The 24,759-nt window shown below is 50.8% G+C and overlaps 1 protein-coding gene across 1 annotated transcript in view; it reads right to left on the reverse strand.

Moving 5' to 3' along the window:
• Oprd1 (opioid receptor delta 1) overlaps positions 1-19,806 on the reverse strand; it is a 29,033-nt gene extending 9,227 nt beyond the window's left edge. The window contains exon 1 of the mRNA XM_051171281.1: positions 19,493-19,806. Coding sequence (XP_051027238.1) covers positions 19,493-19,719 — 227 coding nt within the window. The 5' untranslated portion in view covers positions 19,720-19,806. The remainder of the gene's footprint in view (positions 1-19,492) is intronic.
• Between the last annotated feature and the right edge of the window lie 4,953 nt (positions 19,807-24,759).

The raw sequence follows: 24,759 nt of genomic DNA on the forward strand, positions 1-24,759 counted from the left end.
CCCCTGCTAGAGCCTCAGGACAAATCACACCCCACTTCTGTTCTCAACCCGCAGGGCCTCCGGAAATCACCCTATAAGTTCCATAACGTGCCTCAAACCGTCTCTGGGATCCAGGCTCGCCAAAGCTACTCTTTGACTAATGCCTTCGCCCACCAACTGGCCTTTCTGCTATTCCTTAAACGCGCCAAGCCCAGCCCGCCTCAGGACTTACTGTCACCTTCACCCTCTATTCAGACACCATCTCTTCTCCCCCCCCCCCCAGACAGGGTTTCTCTGTGTAGCCTTGGCTGTCCTGGACTCGCTTGGTAGACCAGGCTCGCCTCGAACTCACAGAGATCCGCCTGCCTCTGCCTCCCAAGCACTGGGATTAAAGGCATACACCACCACACCAGGCTGACATCCCCTCTTCTAAGAGGCCCTTTCCAGTCACCTTCTCTTAGACTGCTTCTGTGTTTACAGCACACACCATTGCTTCTTGTCCTCACTGAGGGAACTCCCTCGCTCTTAGGACTCTGGCCCCTCCTGTACACTCTCAGAGTTAGAGGACTTTGACCATTTTGTCAAGTCCCCATCCTGTTGCCCCCCCCCCACACACACACACCCCAAATGTATCACAGTGATGTCATGAGCTCTTGTGGACTCAAGTCGCAGCCTCTCCAAGTTCCCCATCTCCAGGACTCAGGCCGTCTCCTCTGAAAGGCAGATCAGCGTGGCACAGTACATGAACCTCCTCAGGTCCCTGGTCACCACAGACCTGCCTGCCTTCCTAAACATCTGGCCCCATCTGTATTCCTCAGACGGGCTGTGTAGCAAGCCATGCTTCCTGAGACACACCACTGTATTGGTCTGGTGGACAGCTTTCCAAACTACAGGTATCAAAAGAGTATAAAAATCACACTCTTGGGGCTGGAGAGATGGCTCAGAGGTTAAAAGCACTGTCTGCTCTTCCAGAGGTCCTGAGTTCAATTCCCAGCAACTACATGGTGGCTCACAACCGTCTATAATTTGATTTGATGCCCTTTTCTGGCCTGCAGGTGTACATGTAGGCAGAGCACTGTATACATAATAAATAAAGATCTTTAAAAAAAAAATCACACTCTTACCAGTGTAAGACAATGACAAAGCGTGGAGTGCTGCTGAGCAAACCCCCTCCTCCGTTCACCCTCTTGCCCCATTCCTGTGCCGGACAAGCAACTGACAAGATGGCTCAGAAGGTAAGGGCTCCTGCTGCCAGATCTCTGAGTTCGAGGCCAGCCTGGTCTACAGAGTGAGTTCTACGACAGCCAAGGCTACACAGAGAAACCCTGTCATGAAAAGCAAATAAAAAAAGAAAAAGAGTAGTGATGGCATGCACTTTTTATTGTGGGGCTGGGATGGAGCATGCACAAAGCCCTGGGTGTATCCTCAGCCCTGGGGAAAAAGGAAAGAAAAAAAAATCTCCCATTGGACCAAACCCAGAGAAAGCTGTCTGGACCACTATCTGCTCTTCGATGCTTTAGGACACAGTTTTTTTTTCCCCCAACTCAAAAATCCCCATTAGCTCATCTTGAATTATGTAGCTGCCTGGGCACTTGCTCCCAAACATCCATCTCAGTGTTCTTCCTTTCTTAAAACACCAAGCAAGCAGCCTGGGCAGTGATGGTGGCACACGCCTTTAATCCCAGCACTCGGGAGACAGAGGCAGGCGGATCTCTGAGTTGGAGGCCAGCCTGGTCTACCGAGTGAGTTCTAGGATAGCCAGGCCTACACAGAAAAACCTTGTCTTGAAAAACAAAACCAACCAACCAACAAAACAAACAAAGAAACACCAAGGCACCAAGGGCCTGAACTTGCTTTCTGAGCCCAAAACTCATCCAGTCTTCTGTTAGACCAGCCCTGACGCAGGAGGATGGGTACCACTTCGATTAATTTTTCTTTTTCTTAGATGGAGATTGGGTGTGCTCTGTGAGGGGATCCACTCAGCTACACAAGAACTAGTAAATGCATACTTGCTCCCTTCACCCCCCCCCCCACAGGCCTCCCTCCCCCCCACCCCACCCCACCCCCGCTCTGGGAGCAGGGTTTCCTCAGCTCAAACCTGGTGCACATTGACTCTAAATATTTTTCTCCCCAGGCGAATTCAGAGTGGCTGTCAGAGCCTCGAAATGGTCAAAATTTTCTCTCCTTTGCACAAGGCATTCTTGGGACTGGTCTGACTACTCAGTTGGTTATTCGCTTTCCTATTTTTGTTTGTTTGGGAGTTTTGTGTTGTTGTTGTTATTGTTGTTGTTGTTTTTCTAGACAGGTTTTTTTCTGTGTAGCCCTGGTTGTCCCAGAACTCACTCTGTAGACCAGGATCAAAGGCCTGCATCACCACTGTCTGGCACTTTCTTGAAGCAATGCTCTTGGAGTGACTGGGCCATTGTCCTGCGTGCGAGCGCACGCGTGCGAGCGTGCGCGCGTGTGTGTGTGTGTGTTTGTGTGTGTGTGTGTGTGTGTCCCCCTTTGGGAGGGAGAAGGGGATAGATCCTAGTGAGTTTGAGACCAGTCTGACTGACAAAGCAAGTTCCAGGTCAAGCAGGGAACATAGCAAGACCTTGTCTCTAAACAAATAAATGAAATTCTTGGAGTGACTTTTCTTTCATGAGTCAGGCACCATGCCAAAAGTAGCAAGTACATTATCTCTGCTCCACCTCAGTGCAACCTTGGGTTAATACCATTTTATTGGGTTGGCGGTACATGCCTGTAATTCCAGCACTAGAAAGACTGAAGTAGGAGGTTTGCCAATTGTTCAAAGCCAGCCTGGGCTCCTGAGTAAAGCCTTGTTGAAAGAAAGAAAGAAAGAAAGAAAGAAAGAAAGAAAGAAAGAAAGAAAGAAAGGCTAGCAAAGGGATGGTGACGGAATTCAGACTCAGATCTACATGGCTCCCAGACCTCCAGCTCAAAGCCACTGCCTCATAGCTCTCCAGTTTTCCCTGTCCTTCACTTTGTCACCTGGGCTTGCCTTGGGTCCAGCGAGGAGGCCACAGCACTCAGCTAGGTTTTACATGTTCCTGCCCTCTCTGGGTAATGGAGAGACAATCTGCTCATGGCTCAGGTATGACCAGACTTACTAATAACAGGCAGAGGGCCACTCATAGCAAAACATGTCTGTCCAGGGCTTCTGGACAGCCAGAGTGCTTTGGTTTGTTTCAACAGATAATAAACATCGATTGGACATTTACTGTGTGCCAGGCATTTGCACCATTTAATCTCCACAGCTCTCTGTGGGGTAGATAGCAATTATAGACCTCAATTTATCAACTGTGATAACGAACTTGTGGAGGCCGCAGACAGGGAGAGAGGCATGGAGAGATGCCAGTGGTCTATCCTGAGAGCTGCCGTCTCCTCTGCACTCAGGCTTTTTAGCTTCTTCCGGTGCTAAATTCAGCGGGCTACGTGTGTCGCTCACACACTCCTTGACAATTAAATATAATCTCCCAAGAGCAGGGTTAGCATCTTGTCTCCTGAAAGCCTGGCACCTGCAGCAGCACCAGGCACAGAGCAGGTACCCAGGACACATCTGTGGAGAGGACGTATATAAAGATGTCTGTCTTCTACATCAGAAAGGGACTGTGACCTCCTTCCTGTTCCCAGCAGTCTGGGTAAAGACAGGTAGAGTGGGAATATGGTGTTCATTGACGGGTGCCAGTGGGAAGGTATCAAGGTACCCTAACCTTCAGAAGTAAGGGACCACAGACCAGAGGGCTCAAGTCAAGGTATCGCTTCTCTTCATCACTTCTCCCTCCGTCCTCATCTTGGACCTATCCAGGTCCCCTGAAGGATGCCTGGGCCTAGTCTGAAGTGCGTCAGCCCTGCAGGTGGCAAGAAGGAAATCTTCACTCACTTATCCAAGGGAGCTAATTTGATTTTAACTAAATGGAGGTGGTGATGATGTTGTTTTTCTCCAAACTGGGTGTGAGACCTAAATCAACAGCAGCAGCAGCAGCACAATCGACCTTGTGGGACCTCAGGATGCAAATTTAACTTGGTGGCTTCAGCCGGCATGAAGAAAACTCTGCTGGTCCCCAACCAAATCCACTGTGGGTTGCTGAAGTATTTACAATTAATATTCCTCCTAAATGCTTTTTCAACTCTCAGATGTAACAGCTGTCTACTGGAGAGAATCCAAACACAGAAGCAAGGAAGTTACAGAAGCCAGTATTAGTACCGTAGATAACCATCACAGTATCCTGCCAACACACACACACACACACACACACACACACACCAAGTTCCCTGAAAGAGAGCATGCTCAGAGGGTGTTGTAACCTTCTTTTAGCAACGTTGTGGCCATCTTCCTGTATTCATATACAAATTAATATAATTTCTCATGGTTGCTTTATAGTCCGGAGGTCACCAAATTTTTCTGCATAGGGCACGAGAATGACTATTAGATAAATAATTGTCAGCTGGACGCAGTGGCGCTCGCCTGTAATCCCAGCACTCGGGAGGCAGAGGCAGGGGGATCGATGTGAGTTCGAGGCCAGCCTTGTCTACAAAGCAAGTCCAGGACAGCCAAGGCTACACAGAGAAACCCTGCCTCAAACAAAACAAAACAAGTGGGGATACTGGGTGCTCCTGACGAGTTCTGTACAGGAACCGGGTCGGGGTGAGAGGCACACTTCATCATTCCATGGCTGCGACACCTCACAGACCACACACAAGTTTTTAATTCTTGCTTATGACCTAGCAGCTGCATGGCTTCAAGTGTAGTTCAGAGGCGGACCCCTCCTCCAGCACGAGCAACCTCCCCCCCCCCAAGTACTACATAAGAAGAAAGTTAAGCCGGGTGTGGTGGCGCACGCCTTTAATTCCCAGCACTCGGGAGGCAGAGGCAGGCAGATCGCTGTGAGTTCAAGGCCAGCCTGGTCTACAAAGTGAGTCCAGGATGGCCAAGGCTACACAGAGAAACCCTGTCTCGAAAAACCAAAAAAAAAAAAAAAAAAAAAAAGAAGAAGAAGAAGAAGAAGAAGAAGAAGAAGAAGAAGAAGAAGAAGAAAGTTAAACAATTAACCTCTCTTGCAGCTGCCAATATTCTTCCTGCTTCTGTGCATGGAATCATGGGATCTAAGTCTAAATTTAGACTTAAAAGTCCAGACATTTCCTATTCCCTGGACCTCCACCATGCAGGCTGAAGACTGAGGTGGACACTGTCTCTCCCACGGTTAGCTTCATTGTGCAGCAGTGCCCCCCTAAAAAAAAAAAACACAGTCATGTCCCAGGTCCCAGTCCTTGGGGATGTGAGGTTCCTGGGGGAAGGGTATTTGCAGATGAGGTGAAGGACACTGAGCTCCTGCATTACAAGGCTGGGACCAGACTTCAAGTGCCCTCCTGTGAGACACAGGGAGGAGGAGGAGGCCTTGTACCATGTACCCTGTACCCTGTAGCCTGTAGCCCAGGTAACCCTTGACCTTGCAGTCCTCCGGAGTCCTGTGACCATGGGTGGGAAGCTGTGCATATTGTCTATTAATTCCAAAAGGAATGCTAGCCAGGTGTGTGTCTAATGCGTGGACTTTTTGTGTGTTTGTTTGCTTTTGAGACAAGGTTTCTCTGTGTAGCTCTGGCTGGCCTGGAATTCTGTAGACCAGGCTGGCCTTGAACTCAAGAGATACACCTGCCTCAACTGGGATTAAAGGTGTGAGCCACCATGGCCCAGCCACTTGCGGACTATTAACTGCAAATGAGTTTCCTTGCTGGGGACATAGGGACATTCTCCCACTGAGCCAACATTGCCACACAAGAGGGGAACATTATTATATCCATTTTACATGTGGAAAAGGTTGAGGGGGCACAGAGGTGAAGCTCACCAAGGGGCCTTAAATTAGGTCTCCGGTTCCTGGGATTCTAAAACTCACATTCCTAGCCCCTACGCTAACCTTCTCCCGGGGTCAAGTTCAAGCCTTTTGTCTTTACAAACGAAGGCTCTGAGGCTGCGGGTACAGCCAGCGGTGATCCCAAAGGCAGCGTGCACTGTTGGGGGGAAACAGAGTGGTCAACAAAGCAACTGCCAGTGGGGGGGGGGGGGGGGGGGGGGACAGGGGGGCAGTCCAGCTGGAGCTCCCTCTATTTGCAGACAAAGGGTGATTGCTCGCCCAAAGGATAAAACAAGCCTGGCTAGGCAGCCAGGACTGCAAGCTGTGTCCCTGCCCACCATTTAAGAGGGATGGCGCTTGGCCAGACATTAATTAGCTGTCTCAGTTTTGGCAGAGCCTGGGGAAGGAAAGTGGTTAATTATAATGAAGCCCAAAGAGTTTAGAGCTTATCACGGGGTGGGGGGGGTAGGGGGATTTATGCCTGGGACGGAGGAGTAAAGGGACCCCTGAGCTGACCATGAGAGACCCACCAGGCTATACTTAGCAATAACCAGGCCAAAGGCCTAGCTTCCCCTGGAGGGTCAGAGCACACTCAAAGAGGTCTCCGTCCCCTGACCCTGACTCTGCTCAAGGATGGCTGGCTGGATTATGGGGCAGGCCGTCTCGTCTCCAGACACCATGGAAGCTCCAAGAGATCAGAACTTGGGGCTCAGGAGATGGGCTCACTAAGTGACTTGCTCTCTGTGTGAGCCTGGGGACCTGAGTTCAATCCCCAGGAGCCATGGGAACAAAGCTTAAAGGGGGTGGTGCTGAGGAGGCAAGATGACAGACCTGCTGCTGTCAGAAGGCGGGCAGCTGGCCTGCCCAAGCCAAGGCTTTGCCCGTCAGATGCCAGGTTCCAGTGAGAGATCCTATCTAAAAAACCAAGGTGGTTGGTCCCTGAGGTATGACACCTTGATGCTCATATCAGGGGTATGTGTGTCTAAGGGCGGGGGGGGGGGGCTGTAGGGAGACGGGGAGAGAGAGTCTTTCACTCTCTCTGTGGTAATCAGTGGCCGGGTTTCCAGAAACAGGGCATGACCTTCCCACAAACCAAATGTGTCAGACTCTCCCACCCGACATACCCCACACCTACTACTCATCGGAAGAGGGAGACAGAGAGAGTGGCTGGGTGCTTGAAATAGAGGTGGAGGCTTGCGTGTGCTTCAGTACCCAGGGTTAGACACACAGCACACGGAAGGAAGGGAGGGGAGGAAGGAGCAGTATTCAGCCCCTGCTTTGATAGGGGACACAGGGGGTCACCGCTGTCAACCATCACAGGAAAGCCCCCTGGAGGAAAGAGTTACTTACTAAAGTGTGTGGAAAGACAGTGGTTGCCCTGGAGGTGCAGTGGGCTGCCATTCTGGCACACCTCACGTCTCACTTCTTTTTTTGGGAAGGGGGGGGTGCAGTTTCCAGACAGGGTTTCTCTGAGTAGCCCTGGCTGTCCTGAACTCACGTTGTAGACCCAGGCTGGCCTCGAACTCACAGAGCTCCGCCTGCCTCTGCCTCCCGGAGAGCTGAGATGAAAGGCGTGCGCACCAGGCCCGGCTTGCCATCTCCTTTTTAATCATAACAACCACCCCTATAAAACCTTGCTTAAGTAACCATCTGTGGGTGCCAAGATTCTTATGCGAAGGTCAGAGGTCAACTTCCAGGATCCTCCTCTATTGTTCTCCGCCTTATTTTTAAAGAAAAGTTCTCGCAAGGAACCCAGAGTTCACCGGTTCAGCTAGGCTGGCTAGCGGTGAGCCCCTTGGGTCTGCCTGTCTCGCTCTCCGCCCCTGCCCAGCACTGGGGTTACTGAAGCATGCTGTTACCACCAGCTTCTGTGTGAGGTCTGAACTATCTCCCCAACCCCAGAAGCACAGACCTTTGTCTGTGTCTCTGGTATTGTTTGTAGGTATTTTCCCAAGAGTGAGGTGTTGAGAGGGTGGAAACAACCAAATATGGGGTTCGGTGGGAGGTACGGGGATGAGAGGGGTGTGGGAGAGGGTGCAGGGTGAGGGGGGGAGGCGGGCACTTCAAGAAGTGAGCAGGGTTAGATAAAGTCATAGGGAGATCCCAAGATGGATCCTGGCAGCTTAAGAGGGGGACACATGGCACCCACATATAGTCCCAGAAGAGTATGAGGCCAGTCAGGGGTGGTGGCGTACACCTTTAATCCCAACTCTTAGAAGGCAGAGACAGATAGACCTCGATGAGTTTGAGGCCAGCCTGGTCTACATGACAAGTTTTAGGGCAACCAAGGCTACATAATGTGACCCATGTCTCAAAAAAAAAAAAGTTGTTTTTTGGTTTTTGTTTTGTTGTTTTTTTCTGGCTCCAAGTCTATTCAACACAAAACAAACATCCTCCAATTTTATTGAGGTGACTGGTGACATTCATGGCAGAATCTGTGTCTGACTGGAATTTGGCAACTGACCCAGGCCCAGCCTTGGCCCTGGTCTCAGGATGGCTGTGGCCAGCACGGGTGGCAGGCGTGGTCTCTAGAACCAGGCAGTCACAGACATACTGTGGTCTTTGTGGATAAAGCACCAGTGGAAATGTCTCCAGGAAAACCTTTCCTGGAGCCTGGAGCCCTGGGAGGACGTGTGGCTTCATGATATGAAAGTTGAGCACACCGTGTTGGCCTGCTCTGGGGTGTAGCCATGCACACTTCCTTCTTGGCTACCAGCAGTCCCTCCACAAAAAGCTCAGATGCAAGTGCATGGAGATTTGCCATAGATGTGCCGTGGAGGCCCCACCAATGGGTTGTCTGCTCACACCCGAATGGGCTCCTTGGAAGTCATGGGCAACCAGGAGTCTTGTTCCAAGACAGTGTTTCCCCCCATCTTAGGGACAAGTCCCAATTGGGAAAGTACTTTCTGTAGGACCCTGTCTTCTCCTGGCACCCACATACTGAAGTGTCAATAAACTACAAATTCTGAATCTCTCTCTTTCTTTTTTTCAAAAACAGGGTTTCTCTGTGTAGCCATGGCTGTCCTGGACTCACTTCTAAACCCCTGTTAAAAGTGGAACAGAGGCCGGGCGGTGGTGGCTCACGCCTTTAATCCCAGCACTTGGAAGGCAGAGACAGGTGGATCGCTGTAAATTTGAGGCCAGCCTAATCTACAAAGCTGGTCCAGGATGGTCAAGGTTACACAGAGAGACCCTGTCTGGGGGGGGGGGGGAACAGACTTCCTAAAGAGCAGCATGGCTCTCTTCTCAGGCATCAACATGGTGGCAGTGGCAGGTCTGACAAGACTAGAAAGTTACTAGGCGGCTAGGTGAGGCTCAGAGAGGCAAAGGAACCTGCCCGAGGCTACACAGCCTTGTCTAACCTTTAGCTTTTGCATCAGCACAGCTAACCTACAGTATCCAGCTATCAAATTCAGGTATGGCTGTGGAGAAGTTTTATAATCAGCTGAGTTTAAATGAAGATTAATCATCTGTGGGAGCCTATTTGATTAGTTTTGAGGCCTTCAGAACACTGCCAACGACTTCTGAGGTTGCTCGGAGGGTAAAGGCGAGACTGCAGCTCAACTACGTAAGCCAGGTAGATAACCGGGGCTTGACTCCTGGAACCCAGGTAAAGGTGGCAGCAGAGAACTGACTCCACAAAGTTGTCCTCTCACCCACGCTGTGGAATTAAGTCATTAAGTAATTTTTCTTAGAACTACACTGAGCCCTCCTCTTTGCCCTGGAAGAGGAATCAGTCTTTGGTACGATGCGGCTACAGCCTTGCTGGAGGGCTTTCATTCTCAGTGGTTATCCTACCAATAATATCAGACTTACCTACCCACAAGCACAGAAGCCTCCCCGGCCAGAATGGTAGCCTGCTGGCTCTTTTTCAGTGATAGAAACAGAACTAAGAATGACTCAGGCAGGCTAGCCTGGTCTACAAAGCAAGTCCAAGACAGCCAAGGTTACACGGAGAAACCCTGTCTCAAAAGAAAAAAATCAAAATCAAAAAAGAAAAGAAAAAAGACTCAGGCTAAGCTCAGGGCCAGTGGATAAGGCTCTCCTCACCCTTCACCCAGAAAAAGATATGGGCAATAGGTTGTATTGTGGGGGTCAAGTTTATGAAGCCCATTGTGGCTGGGCAGTAGTGGTACACACCTTTAAATCCAGCACTCCAGGAGGCAGAGGCAGGAAGATCTCTGTGAGTCTGAGGCCAGTCTGGTCTACAAGAGAGAGTTCCAGGACAGGCAAGGTTACACAGAGAAACCCTGTCCTGGGGGGGAAAAAAAGTTTTTTTTCTGGTTTTTTTGTTTTTGTTTGTTTGTTTTTTGTTTTTTTGTTTGTTTGTTTGTTTGTTCCTACTTATTAACAGGTGTGTTGTGAAGAGTAAGTGCGAGTTTGGTGTCTCGGATCTCCCAAAGAAGGAACTGAGCAGGAGAGTACAGTGGTCTGCCTTTAGTATTAGCTTTTGCCACGTCCACATGCTAGGCTTGGCCAGGATGTCCTGGGTGACCCGGCGTGATAAGGACTAAGGAGGCAGGAGGTTCGCCTCATGGCTACCTGCCCATCCAGCGGCTCTGCTTGCTCCCTCAGGGAGCGGTGAAAAATCACCAGACACGGGCACTTTGGGTACTCTGGCAGGCTACGCCTTTGTAACCTTGTAACCAAGGGAAGCAGACGCTCCCGGACAGGCCCTGCAGGGGCATCTGGCTTAGCCAGGACCAGCAGCGGCTTCTCTCCTGATTTAATCTTTGTCCCAAGTGCTGGGCACACAGCCCACAGGCATCACAGCACCAAGTCTTCCTGCCTGGGTCAGGCTGGGTGCTGAGGGCCACACGAGCCTCATCAAAGGCACACCGGGGGTCATCACCACTTTCTGCCTGAAACACTCTTTCTCGCAGACCCTCCTCTGCTCACTCCCATACACAGCGGCATTCCCGCCGCCGCCGCCGCCGCCGCCGCCGCCGCCACCATCTCCCTTGCCAGATTTAGCTTTCTTGATTTAGTGCCTGTGGATGGTGTTTGTTTAGCCCGGACTTTAACTTCTGAATCTCCACCTCGCTAGGACCGAGACTTTAGTTGTACACTCCTGGTGGGTGCCAGCCTGGGAAATTGAACCCCAGGGGTTCCCAGCACATTAGGCAAGCGCTCTTCCAGCTGAACCACGCCCCTAGTCCTGTGTCTGTCTTCACTAATTTATTGTCTTATGTTTTCTCCGTTAGAATAGCAGCTCCCGGAGGGCAGGGACTGTGTGTCTTGGGCTCAGCTTTGGCCCAGCACTTTGGAAGCGCGCCTCAAACCTCGGGAAAAGCTGCCGTTTGGAGGGCGCCACCTGCTGGCGATGCCGGCATTTGACTGTGATGCCCAGTTCACAGATGAGAAAACAGGCTCAGCGGGCTGGAGAGACTTGCATCTGAATCCATTCAGCTGCCTCTCCAGCTGCTGGCATTGGCCCCAAGGAATCTGGGGTTCTGTAGGTCAGCGTCAGCAGTTCCCAGGACTGCCCTTTGCATTCCCAGCACTGCTTAAACTGGCTGTGGTGGGACATAGCTGTAGACGTGGGATTACCTAGGGAGTCAGGGGACAGTGTGGCCTAAGTGAGACTCTGAATCAAAATAGTTTTAAAAGAACCTATTTCCTTTTGTTGTTATTGTTTAAATTTTTAATTCAGTTATTTGTGTGTGTGTGTGTGTGTGTGTGTGTATGTGTGTGTGTGTTTTACCTGCATGTATGTCTGTGCACCAAGTGCATGCCTGGTACATTAGAGGCCAGAAGAGGGCATCAAATCTGGAACTAGAGTTACAAACAACTGTGAGCCGACATATGGATGCTGGGAGTTGAACCCAGATTGATGTTCTGAACTGTTGAGCCATCTCTCCACTCCAAAACACTTCCCTCCCTCCCTCCCTCCCTCCCTCCCTCTCTCTCTCTTCCTTTCTTCTTCCTTTTTTTTTTCATGTGCACTACCTCACATGCAAAAACTAAGTAATCAAAAAAAAAGTACTTTAAAAACTGTTTATTGTTTATGTGCATGTGTGTGTTGTGCCTGTCCGTGTGGATTTAGGTGTACTACGTGCGCAGCAGCCCCCGGAAGCCAGAGAGGGGGTCAGAGCCCTTGGATAGGAAGTTGTGAGTCCCCAGGTGGGCACTGGAAACCTAATCTGAGTCTTCTGTAAGAGCAGTAAGTGCTCCTACACTATCTCCCTGACCTCTAAATACACGCAATTCTTTTTTTTTTTCCTCCCTGAGTCAGGGTCTCGCTGTGTAACAGCTCTGGCTGTCTTGGAACTCGCTCTGTAGACCAGGCTGGCCTTGAACTCACGGAGATCCACCTGCCTCTGCCTCCCAAGTGCTGGGATTAAAGGTGTGCGCCACCACCACCCAGCATACATGCAATTCTTCATTTTTCTAATTAGTGAAGTCAAGACCAACCGCAGCCTTCCATGTTTCAAAACCTTGTGCTTGGTGACAGAGTTACCTCTGAAGAGGATAGAGGACCCGCCCTTCCTCTGCCACTGTTGTGGGACACGGTTTCACTACGCGGTACTGGGTGGCCTGGAACTCATAGAGATCTATCTACCTGCCTCTGCCTCCCAAACACTGGGATCAAAGGCACGAGTCCAGATAAGGTTTTTGTTGTTGCTGTTTCTAAGATTTGTCCCCCCCTAAAAAGGGGTGTGAGGCTGAAGAGATGGCACAGTGGTTAAGAGCACTGGCTGTTCCTCCAAAGGGCCTGGGTTTGATTCCCAGCATATGATGGCTCACAACCATCTGTGACTCCAGTTTCAGAAGGTCTGTTGCTCTTTTAAGTTCTGATGGCACCAACCATGCATGTGGTACAAACACACGTGCAGGGCAAATATCCATACACATAAATACAAAGAATAAATTTTTTAAAAATGTTTTATGTGTATGTATCTGTGTGTGTGTGTGTGTGTGTGTGTGTGCATGCGCATGCTCACACATGTGTACAGGCTCCCGCAGAAGCCAGAAGAGCATTCCAGATTCCCTGGCGTTGGCCTTACAGGGAGCTGGGAGCTGTCCAAGCTGGGTGCGGAGAACCAAACAGGTGCCTTCTGGGAGAACAGCAAGAGTTCGCTCTTACTAGCCTCCCAAGACATGGAAGTTGCAGCTCTTTTCACTCATCAGAGGCTGGGAAACTTGTGGAAGACGCGCTTCTTCATGCGCCCTTCCAGACCAGAGACAAAGCCGCTGATTTCTGCAGCTGTGCTGGAAGTGCCAAATCGGGAGCCGGGAGCCGGCCGCCCCACCCCATCCCGCAGCCCGCAACTAGAACCGGGGCTGCAGCAGCCTGCACCGGGGTAAATCGCTAATTTCAGCTGGGCTTTCTGTTCTACTCTGCTATTACCCTCCTTCCGGTGCATGGGAGGATATTCTGGGTAGCCAATTTGATTTCAAGGTCCCGGGATCCTGAGTTTAATGAAATCAAGCCTCGTCCTTGCCTCTCAAAGTCCAGACATCTGGCCGGGGGAGGTGTGTGTGCAAGGGATGAGCCTCAGGTCACAATCCCAGCTGGGGTGAGGAGGCCTGAATTTTTGCCCACCAGGGGCATTCTAGCATCGCTTTACCCCTTCAGCAACAGGACGCCCCATACAGGATAGCAGCCAGTTCTTCCTTAAAGAGCTTGAATTCGAGAAAAGTCCAAACAGAAATAGTGGGAGGGGTACACAACCACACTTATTTTTTTGTTTGTTTTTTGTTTTTTGTTTTTTTGAGACAGGGTTTCTCTGTGTAGCCTTGGCTATCCTGGAACTCTCTTTGTAAACCAGGCTGGCCTCAAACTCAGCAATCTGTCTGCCTCTGCCTCCTGAGTGCTGGCACATTCAAAATATTCATAGAAGCCAGTAGTGGTGGTGCACGCCTTTAATCCCAGCATTTAGGAGGCAGAAGCAAGTGGATCTCCAAGTCTGGTCTACAGAGTGAGTTCCAGGATGGTCAGGACTACATAGAGAAATCCTGTCTCAACAAGCAACAGCAACAAAAACAAAACAATGTGTGTGTGTGTGTGTGTGTGTGTATACATATATATTCATAAAATGTATGTCAGCTGGGCAGTGGTTAATCCCAGCACTTGGAGCCAGATGTGGTGGCCTACGCTTTTAATCCCAGCACTCGGGAGGCAGAGGCAGGTGGATCACTGTGAGTTCGAGGCCAGCCTGGTCTACAAAGTGAGTCCAGGACAGCCAAGGCTACACAGAGAAATCCTGTCTCGAAAAACAAAAAACAAAGAAATAAACAAAAAAGCTGAGCACTTGGGAGGTGGGAGCAGGTAGATCTCTTATGAGTTCGAGGGTAGCCTGGTCTACAGAGCGAGTTCTAGGACAGCCAGGGCTACATGAAGAACCCTGTCTCAAACTTTCCCCTCCCCCCAAAAAAAGAAGACCCTAACTCACCCCCTCTATGCTGGAGAGACAACTCGTCACTTAAGAGCACAATAGTTCTGCCGGGCAGTGGTGGCTCACACCTTTAATCCCAGCACTTGGGAGGCAGAAGCAGGCGGATCGTTGTGAGTTCAAGGCCAGCCTGGTCTACAAAGCAAGTCCAGGACAGCCAAGGCTATACAGAGAGAGACCCTGTCTCAAAAAACAAAAACAAAAATAGAGCACAACAGTTCCTACAGAGACTCCAGGCTCCATTTTCAGCACCCCACAGGCGGTGCACATACAAACATGCAAGCAGAGCAGTCACATGTACAATTAAACAAATAATTCTAATAATAAAAAAGAAAGAAATAAAGAAAGAAAATAACAACAGGGTTGGAAAGATGACTCCAAGGTTAAGAACACTTGTTGGTATTACAGAGGACCCAAGTTCGATTCCCAGCACCCACATGGAGGTTCACAACCATCAGTTAACTCCAGTTCCAAGAGATCTGATGACCTCTTCTGACCCCTTAAACACCAGGCATGCGCATGGTGCATGCACATCCATGAAAGCAAAATTCTTATACTCATAAATTAAGTAGATCTGTAAAAAATAAAATAGCAAATCTATTTTTAAATCCAATTTGCTCAATAGATTACATTCATAATATAGCCATCAATATCCATGGGCTTTAAAAAATATTTATTCTTTTTTAAAAAGATTTTTATTTTATTTTATTTATTATTTATATAGTATTCTGCCCCACAAGTGTGCCTTTATGCCTGAAGAGGGCACCAGATCTCATTGTAGATGGTTGTGAGCCACCATGTGGTTGCTGGGAATTGAACTCAGGACCTTTAGGAAAAGGAGATGGTGTGCTTAACCTCTAAGCCATCTCTCCAGCCCTAATATTTACTCTTATGTATTTACCTGTGTTTTGCCAGCTGGTTTGTCTGTACACCATATTCATGCATGCAGTGCCCTCAGAGGCCATTAGACTCTCCTGGAGCTGGAGCTACAGACAGTTGTGAGCTACCATACCTATGCTGAGAATTGAACCTGGGGCCTCTGGAAGAGCAGCCAGCACGGTTAACAACTGAGCCAGCTAGCTTTTTAAAAACTATTTCCCTTTGCCCTTTGGTTTTGTCAGTTTGAAACAATGTTTCAATTCTGTATCTCAGGCTCGCTTGGTCGACAAGACAATCACAAACTTGGACGACAAGATAATCACAAGCGAAGGGGGGGGGGGGGGGGGGGCGGGTCTACTGAGAACCACACCCCCATTTCCCTCACACCCACGATTTCACAAAATCCATATCCCTGAGTCCCGATTTCACTACATGATCCTAATTTCATAAAGACGTGTGTGTGTGTGTGTGTGTGTGTGTGTGTGTGTGTGTGTGTGTGTGTGTGTGTACAGAAACAGAGACGGGAAAGAAATACACATATAAATGACTAAGCTTTTCCCTGCAGTAGGATTATGGGTAATACCAACCTCTGCTGAACCGGCTCCTAAGGTCGGGAAGTAACTTCCTAGCTATCTTTATCATAAAAGAAAGCTTCTAATATTTACCTGATGAAGTTTCTCTGCAGCACCCACTCAGAGTCCCTCAGCAGCCTAATAAATGTCAACTGAGTGAAGGAGAGGCGAGCCTTACCCCTCCCCCACAGGGCCAGATTTACAGAAACTGCTGCTTACTAAACACCTCGCACCGGTTCACAGCTCACGATCTCCTCACACTCGCCCTGTGAGGGTCTGCCATACCTCCACTCCTCACAGCAGAACCCTGAGCCACAGAGACATAATACATCTATTGGTTAAGCTCCCTCTCTTAGAAAATGCCGGTCTGGCCCTGATGTCCAGGTTTGGATGCACATTGGGGGGGGGGGGGCGTTGCTTGTCTGTAAGCCCAGCACTTGGGCAGTAGTTGGGACAAGAAGATCAAAAGTGCACGTTCATCCTCAACTTTGGGACCAGCCTTGGCTACCAGAGAGCCTGTAGCAGAGTAGAAGCTGAGCTTGCGACCTCTCTACGCTCCTCTGCGGTGGCTGCCTCTGAGCCCATCTCCTCGGCTGTGAATGAGAACAGAAAGTCCCCACTGCAGAACTGGGGTGCAGGTTGGAGAACCCCTGGAATCCAGGAGACGCTCAGGAGAGACTCAGTGTCCTTGGTGACTCTTCCCACTCACTCCACTGTCTCTGTGACTCACACACACACACACACACACACACACTCCCCAGGGAATGATCTTAAGACCTAGGAAATGGCAGACTCTAGGCAAGGCCAGCAGGTCTCCCTTGCTTGGTTTCATCCAAAGACATCTAGCCAGTCTCTGCCCTAGCAGGCTTGAATTTCAGAAGAGAGGTCACTGAGGCTAGAGCTAGGGGTTATGGTTACCAGTCCAGGGTCACTGGGATCCTCCATTGTCTGGCACCAGCCTTGGATTCGCCCCCTCCCCCCAACACTCTCTGCCTGTCAGGTCCACGCTTTTATCAGATCCATCCTCTTGACCACCGTTCTTCACAGATGGCTTTCCCGACGCCCAGAGCCTCCTGACTTCCCAGCATGGCTAGCCTTAGCGGGGGGGGGGGGGGGGGGGGGGGCAGGAACCTCTCCAGACTCCAACTCCACACCCGGACTAACGGCCAGAATCCCAGCACACCATCGGTCTCCAGAACAGTCATCCTGGCCTGTCTCCAAGCCTCCCCCTCAAGTTCTCACTCCTCCCGCCACACACACCCCATCGACTCCCTCTGTCTTGAAGGTCTATGGCACGCCTCCACCATCTGCACCTTCCTGGGCTCAGTGGCTCCGAGGCCCTACAGAACACATCAGATGCTTCCAACAATCCCCGGAAGAAGGGGTATTTTCACGGCTTTTCATGTCTTTGTCCCGCCGTCTCTCTGGCATCATGATCACCCAGGCCCCAGGTGAAACTCCTTCCTGGACCTCTCACTCTCTAGGCTGTACCCTCTACCTGAGATGCCCCACCCCAGCTCTCCATAGAGCCAACTGCAGCTCCTCCTTCACTGCTCAGTCCAGGCATCACCTCCTCTACAACCTGCATTTGATCCTGGAGTTGCAACTAACCTTGGTCCCTGGAATATAGCTGTTAGAAGCTAAGAGGCCCCTGCTCAGAGTCTAAGCATCAAAAGCTGTGGTGCTCAGGTGCGGTGGTACACAGGTGGATTTCCATGAAGTGACTTCAAGGTCAGCCTGGTTCTACAGAATGAGTCTCAGATCGGTCAAGGCTATGTCAAAAGAAAAACGAAAACCAACCAACTAACCAAACAAACACCCAAACAACCAAACAGGAAAACTGAGGCTGGACAGGTAGGTATTGGCAATGATTGACATTGGCCATTATAATCATTATAATTGTTGATTGATTTAAAAAAAAAAAAAATCTGTGCCCTTGCAGGACAAGAGACAGGGCCCAATGTGGAAACTATAGACACCTGGGCCCCAGCAGCTGCCTACACTGCACACCTGCAGCAGCTGCAGGTTAATCCCAGTCCCCAACACACACCGAAGGCCTGGTATGCATCCGGGTGCGTCCAGGTGCCTGCTATTAGAGGCCATTACAAGAACGAGTCCATTTTCTCTTCTCAACAGCCTATTGTTGGAGTTTTCTTTTTTTGGGGGGGGGAGGGTTGTTTGTTTCCAGACAGGGTTTCTCTGTGTAGCCCTGCCTGACCAAGAACTTGCTGTACAGACCAGGGTAGACCAGGCTGGTCTCAAAGTCACAGGGATCCACTTGCCTCTGCCTCCCCAGTGTTGGGATTAAAGGCGGAGTGTGCCACCACCACCCCGACTCCTAGAGACTATTTTAATCATCATAATTTTTCAAATGCAGTAAACGAGGCGCAGGGAAAGTCGAGCTGTTTGGCCAAAGTCACATCAGTAGGGCACACTGAAGACGGGCTAGAAACTGGGTACCACCTGACCACCCACAGCCATGGCCATCACTTCTGCACTGCATCATCTTTCTGGGGTGTCTTCTGGCTGGGAGTCCAGGATCTGAAGCCCTCATCTCAGCAAGAGAGAGGGCAGAGGTAAATGACACATGCTGTCTAAACGAGACGGGGTCTTAGTGCTCCCAACTCTCAAAGGTGTGGCTTGAGGACTCTTCCCAGCGGGTCCCCCTGGTACCTTGGCAGAAGACAGAGGGGACAGCCAGAGCCTTTCCTTTGCATACTGTGAAGCCTGCTGGGAGCCCTCAGCTCAATGTGAGGGGGAAACGCTCTACTGACACCCATGCACACACAGGTCCAGATGAGTTGGAAGACATTTTTCCTTTGGTAAATTTTGGCAGTACCCAGCCTTGCAGGCTGGTAGGCAAGGACTCTATCTACCACACTTAACTGTTTCCCAAGCCCCGTTATCCTAGACAGGCCTAAAATCCTCTATGTAACCAAACATGACTTGGAACTTCCCAGCTTTCTCCTTCCACACACACCCTCCCCCCCGGGCTGGATTACAGCCAAGGACCACCACACCCAGTTTATGGTGTGCTAGGTACTGAACGCAGAGATTCATCCATGCTACACAAGCCCCCTATCAAAGATCTCCATCCTGTGAACCCCCCCAAACCAACCTCTCCCTCCCCCCGCACCCCACCTTTGAGACAGGTCTTGCTGTATTCTTCAGCTGGTCTTGAACTCACTCTGTAGCCCAGGCCTCAAGGAGAATAAGCCCGTCTCAGATCACATCTAGATTTCCTGCCCGCTGGGGAGACGAAGGGAACCCATGGTCCTTCCACAGGAACTATGGGGCTGTCTCAACCAGAGAACACACAGACAAAGACACATGTCCCAAAGCCTTCCTGGATGTCTCTTGCACCTAGGAGCTTTAGAGGTCTGACAAGAAATAGCGCAAATACCGTCTCATACAGAACTACAAACTGACGGCTTGGGACACACACACACACACACACAGCAACCACAAAAGATGACTACCAACTGTGAGTTGGAGAAAGTCCCTACAGCACGCGAGCAGACAGCTTGTCCCTGCTGCATGTTCCAAAGACTCAAGACATTGTGTAGAACACCTCAGCCCACCCCTGTGAGGTTTCAGAGGATCAAACACACACACACACACACACACACACACACACACACACACACACACACACACACACACACACACACACACACACACACACACGAGCCCTGGCCTCATCTCAGAGGACCTGGCCTCAGTGTGGAGCATGCAGAAACCCAAGAAGTCCGGGTTGAGGTTGGGTATCCACTCTGACCCTAGCACCAAACCCCGCGGCGCCCGGACTCACCGGACGATGCCAAACATGACCAGCACGTTGCCCAGCAGCCCCACAGCGCACACAGCCGAGTAGAGCGCGGTGATGGCGATAGCCAGGGCGAGGGATGAAGCGCTCCGGGTGCCCGGCGGCCCCGACGCGTTGGCGCCCGCGCTGGGAAAGGTGCTGGGGAAAGCTTCCGAGACGTTGGCGAGGAGCGGGGACTGCAGCTCCACGCGGGTAGAGGGCACCGGTTCCATGGCGCCTCCGCGTCCGTCTCCACCGTGCGCCCTGGGCGCAGGGACTCAGTGAGTGGAGCGCGGATAGAGGAGGCCACGGCCCCGACGTCGTAGGCTGCAGCGCTCGCTCCCGCCTCCTCCGCCCAGCCTACCGGCCGCTGTGCTCGCCCAAACCACCACCCCCCACCCCCGGAGCCCGGAATCGCCGCGTGCACCACGTGGCCCGGAGGCGGCCGCCGGTCTACGCCCGCGACCGGGGGCGGGCGCTGCACCACCGGCTCCGAGCTGGGCTGGAGAGGCCTCCCGGGCGCTCCCTCCCTGTGCTCCTCTGGCTCCTGGCGCCCCCAGCCGGGCCCAGCCTCCTGCCCCACGCCCCCCCCCCCCCATCCCCCGACCCCCCGTGCCACTTTGGAGTCAGAAGAACCTGGATGCGAATCCCGCCTCCCGCCTCCCGCCTCTGCACGGACGAGGGGAGTAACCTTGAGCTAGTCGCTTAAGCTCCCTCCAAGTTCATTCTCTGTATCTGCAAAATGAAGAAAATCTCCCTGCTGCCTTCATAGGGTTTGGGGGAGATGAACTCAAGGGTTCTATCCTGCGACTCTGTGTAGTGTGCGCTCTGCTCCTCGCCATGTCTACTACAACTGTCAAGTGGTCCCTGACCAAGAAACAAAAGCAAAACCCTCCGGTTCCCCCGCAAAAGATCCCAGTGAAAACTGGTAATAAAATCACCTACAATCCAGGGGGTAACTCTGGAAATAAATCCACGTGGGTCTGTAAGGCTTTGCCCAGGAGCTGGCAGACATAAACGCTATCCAGGTCACTGCCCTCTCACACATCAAGCTGAAAAGGCCACAACCATCGGGACAGTTGGGTGTGTGTTTCTAGAAACGCAGCTTGCCTGTCTGGATCCCTGCTCTGAGCTAGCAGGCTGCTTCTGCGATGTGTGAGACCTTGAGAGAGGGGGAGTGAGACCCACAAACACCCATCATCAGGCATTCATCAGCTCCACAGATATTCCCAGGGTGCCTCGGAGTATTCCGAGCCACGGACACCATCAGACGAAGGCCGGCCGCCCAAGAGCTTAGAGTTTGGAGGGGAAGAGTCACCTCCATTCTAAAATAACCACAGTTCATGAAGTTCCACCTGGGGAAGGGGTCGGGGTAGCTTTCCTAAGAAAATAACACTTGAGGTGAGGTGTAAATTTAGGAGTGGGGGGAAAACTAATTTAGGGAAGCAGTTTCTAGAAAAAAAGAGAAACATATATAAAGGCCCTACAGTCAAAAAGGACTGACGACAGCCAGGCATGGAAGACAACCCGGAGCTCCGTGGCGAGCAAGATGTTGGCTAGTTTCCCTCAACTTGATTAAACATACCTGGGGAGAGAGAATCTTAATTGAGAAAACGTCCCAGAGTATGGTAGCTCAGGCCTTTAACCCAGCACTCAGGAGGCAGAGGCAGGCGGATCTCTGTGAGTTTGAGGCCAGCCTGGTCTACAAAGTGACTCCAGGACAGCCAAGGCTACACAGAAAAACCCTGTCTTGAAAATCCAAAATAAATAAATAAAAATAAAAAAAGAGAAAATGTCCCAAAAGATTTGTCCATAGGAAAGTCTGTGTACCATCATCTTGATTGATAATTGATGGGGGCATGGGGGGGGCAGGGTAAGGGGGAGCGGCTACCCAGCCCACTATGGGCAGTGTCAACCTAAGGCAGGTGATCCTGGGCTGTAAACCTTCTCCTCCCCTAGCTGCTTTTGGTCATGGTGTTTTTATCCCAGCAACTGAAACCCTAAGTAAGAGAAGCAACTTCAGAGAGGCTGGAGAGCCGGCTCAGTGGCTAAGGGCACTTGATGCTATTGCAGAGGACTGGAGTTGAGGTTCCAGCACCCATGTGGCGGCTCTCAGCACGCCGTACTCTGGTTCTACGGGGTTCTGCTTTCCACGGGTATTGCATACACATGGCATATATACACTCACACACGAAGTAAAAATTTAACAAGAGCCGAACGTAGCAGAAGCAGGCAGATCTCTGTGAGTTCGAGGCCAGCCTGGTCGACAGAGCCAGTTCCGGGCCAGCCAGGGCTGCATAGTGAGACCCTGTCTTAAAGGCCACCTTAAGGGCCACTTGTGTCATAAATAAAGGGAGGGTCACTTGGCTGGTTCTTCCCTTCCCTTCCCTTCCCTTCCCACAAGCATTCTCCAACCAAGATCTGGAGCTGTCCTTTTCCTTAAGGTTCTCCATTGTCCCAGAACATTCTCTCTACCAAGCTGTTGGGTGCCTGGGAACTCTATTTCTAGTCAGACCAAGAGAGTAAGGCCACACCGAAGAAAAGAACTAGCCAAGTCTTATTCGGATATTTACTTCATTACTTACAGGAGCTTGGGTGTGGGGGTTACCTACTGGAGTGTCAAAGTCTAGGGCAGTTTCATCACCAAGAAAAGCCCCACCCACTCATGGGTGACAACTTAAGGCAAATTCCTGGCACAGCTCACAGGCTTCTCCAATGCTGAGGAATCTCCTCTCCTCAGCAACTCTTTGCTGTTCACTTGGCCTGAACCAATAAACTCAGGGTCTGGGGTGAGTGTGCTGAGATGCCTACAGTTGTATTTCTAGTGGGTTTCATGAGCCTTCCCATACACACCCTCCAAAGGGTCTTTTTATTATTATTTATTTTTTAGATAGGTTCTCACTGCTTAGTCCTGGGACTCACTGTGTCGATTAGGTCAGCCTCAAACATGTGACGATGCTCCTGCCAGTACCTCTCGAGTGCTGGAATTACAGGCATAAGCCACTATGCCTGCCAGTCATGAGACCTATAGTGGTTGAATAAGAATAGTCCATCAGGGGCTGGAGAGATGGCTCAGAGGTTAAGAGCACTGACTGCTCTTGCAGAGGTCCTGAGTTCAATTCCCAGCACCCACATGGTGGCTCACAACAATCTGTGATGTGACTTGATGCCCTCTTCTGTAGGTGTGCAGGTGTGCATGCAGGCAGAGCACTGTATACATAATAATAAAGAAATAAATCTTAAAAAAAAAAAGAATGGTCCATGTGAGCCGGGCATGATGGCGCACACCTTTAATCCCAGCACTCGGGAGGCAGAGACAGGCAGATTGTTGTGAGTCTGAGGCAAGCCTGGTCTACAAAGTGAGTCCAGGACAGCCAGGACTGTTACACAGAGAAACCCTGTCTCCAAAAACAAAAAAAGAAAGAAAGAAAATACTTGAATGCTTAGTCATGAGGAACTGGTACTACTTAGAAGGATTAGGAGGCATGGCCTTGTTGGAGGAAGTACATCACTAGCGGTGGGCTTTGAAGTTTCAGGAGCCCAAGCCAGGCCCAGTGGCTCTCTCTCTCTCTCTCTCAACCTGCTGCCTGCAGATCCTGATCTAGAACTCTAAACTACTTCCCCATGGCCATGTCTGCCTACATGCCACCGTTCTCCCTGCCGTGATGACAATAGACTTAACCCTCTGAAACTGCCAGCCAGCCCCAATGAAATGTTTTCTTTTGTAAGAGTTGCTGTGGTCCTCAGTGTCTCTTCCCAGCCATAGAACAGTGACTAAAACACAGCCCAAGCACTGCTGCGTTCTAGGCATCACCGATTTAACAGTCTTATTACTGTCCCACTTTACAGATAAGAAAACTGAGGGTTGCCACGAAATTATCCCGTATTGTAGCTGTTGCTGAAGGGTCTTTTCACTTTCTTGAAGAGACCAAGTCTGATTGATCCTCAAAGCCAAGAGAGGGCTGGTCACATTAGGTGCTCAGGACAAGACATTTAAAATGATGAAGATCCCGAGAGGCAGATTGGAATAAGGCCAAATTGGGGCCCCTCCCTTCTGTGCTCTTGAGTAATGTCCTCGGTTCTGAGGGTAGGCTGGCAGGGAAAGTTCCCTCCCAGCGTGAATCATTTATCAAGGCATTTACCCTTTCCCAGAAAGAACGAACAGAGCCAGGGCTGGAGAGATGGCACAGCAGTCAAAAGCCGGCACTGCTCTCGCAAAAGACCCAAATTTGGTTCCCAGCATCCATGTTGGGAAGCTCACAACTGCCTGTAGCTCCAGCCCCAGGAGGATCAGGGCCCTTTGGCTTCCTCAGGTACTTGCACTTCTTGTGCACTTACATTTGCACACACACACACACACACACACACACACATGCACACACGAATTTTTTTTCTTTTTTTGATTTTTCAAGACAGGGTTTCTCAAGCCGAGTGTGGTGGTACATGCCTTTAATCCCAGCACTTGGGAGGCAGAGGCAGGTGGATTGCTGTGAGTTCGAGGCCAGCCTGCTCTACAAAGCGAGTCCAGGCCAGCCAAGATAACATAGAGAAACTCTGTCTTGAAAAAACAAAAACAAAAAAAACAAAACAAAAAGATAGGGTTTCTCTGTGTAGCCTTGGCTGTCCTGGACTTGCACTGTAGACCAAGCTGGCCTCGAACTCACAGAGATCCGCCTGCTCTGCCTCCCGAGTGCTGGCATTAAAGGCGTGCGCCACCACGCCCACCTCAGAAAAGTCCTGTGTCTATCCCCACTCTTTGGGCCTGGAGGGTAGAGTGGGGCGAGAGAATATCTTGCTATGTAACCAGAGCTGGCCTGGAACTCACAATCCCCCTGCCTCCTCCTCCTCCTAAGTGTTGGGATTGCAGTCAGGAACATCCCACCTGTCTCCAGGTCCACCTTTACTGCAGCACAGAGCAGACCAAGCCCTCTAACTGAAAACTCAGAGAGCTGGGTCTGGTATTTAGTATTTAAAGCTCTCCCTGACTCCAGGGGCAAAAACCTAAACCTGGATGGGAAATCCAGGGCCAGCCCAGGGCATCAGAAGGCGTCAGGCGCGGAACAACAGGAATCACTGAAGGAGTCAGAGCTGAAAGGAAACTCCCTTGGGGAGCTATTAGCAATTTAGTACGTGGGAATGTGGCTCCCACCTGCCAGAGAGACGGATCCGCCTGATGCAGAATACAGCTGCTGGCTTGCCTTTTGGCAGCTCCCCTGGGCTGCCTTTCGGTCCAGCTCCATCTGCGAACCCCGGGAGGGAAGGGGAAACCGTAA

The sequence above is a fragment of the Acomys russatus genome, chromosome 29, assembly GCF_903995435.1.
Source record: "Acomys russatus chromosome 29, mAcoRus1.1, whole genome shotgun sequence".
In the NCBI taxonomy this organism is placed as follows: Eukaryota; Metazoa; Chordata; class Mammalia; order Rodentia; family Muridae; genus Acomys; species Acomys russatus.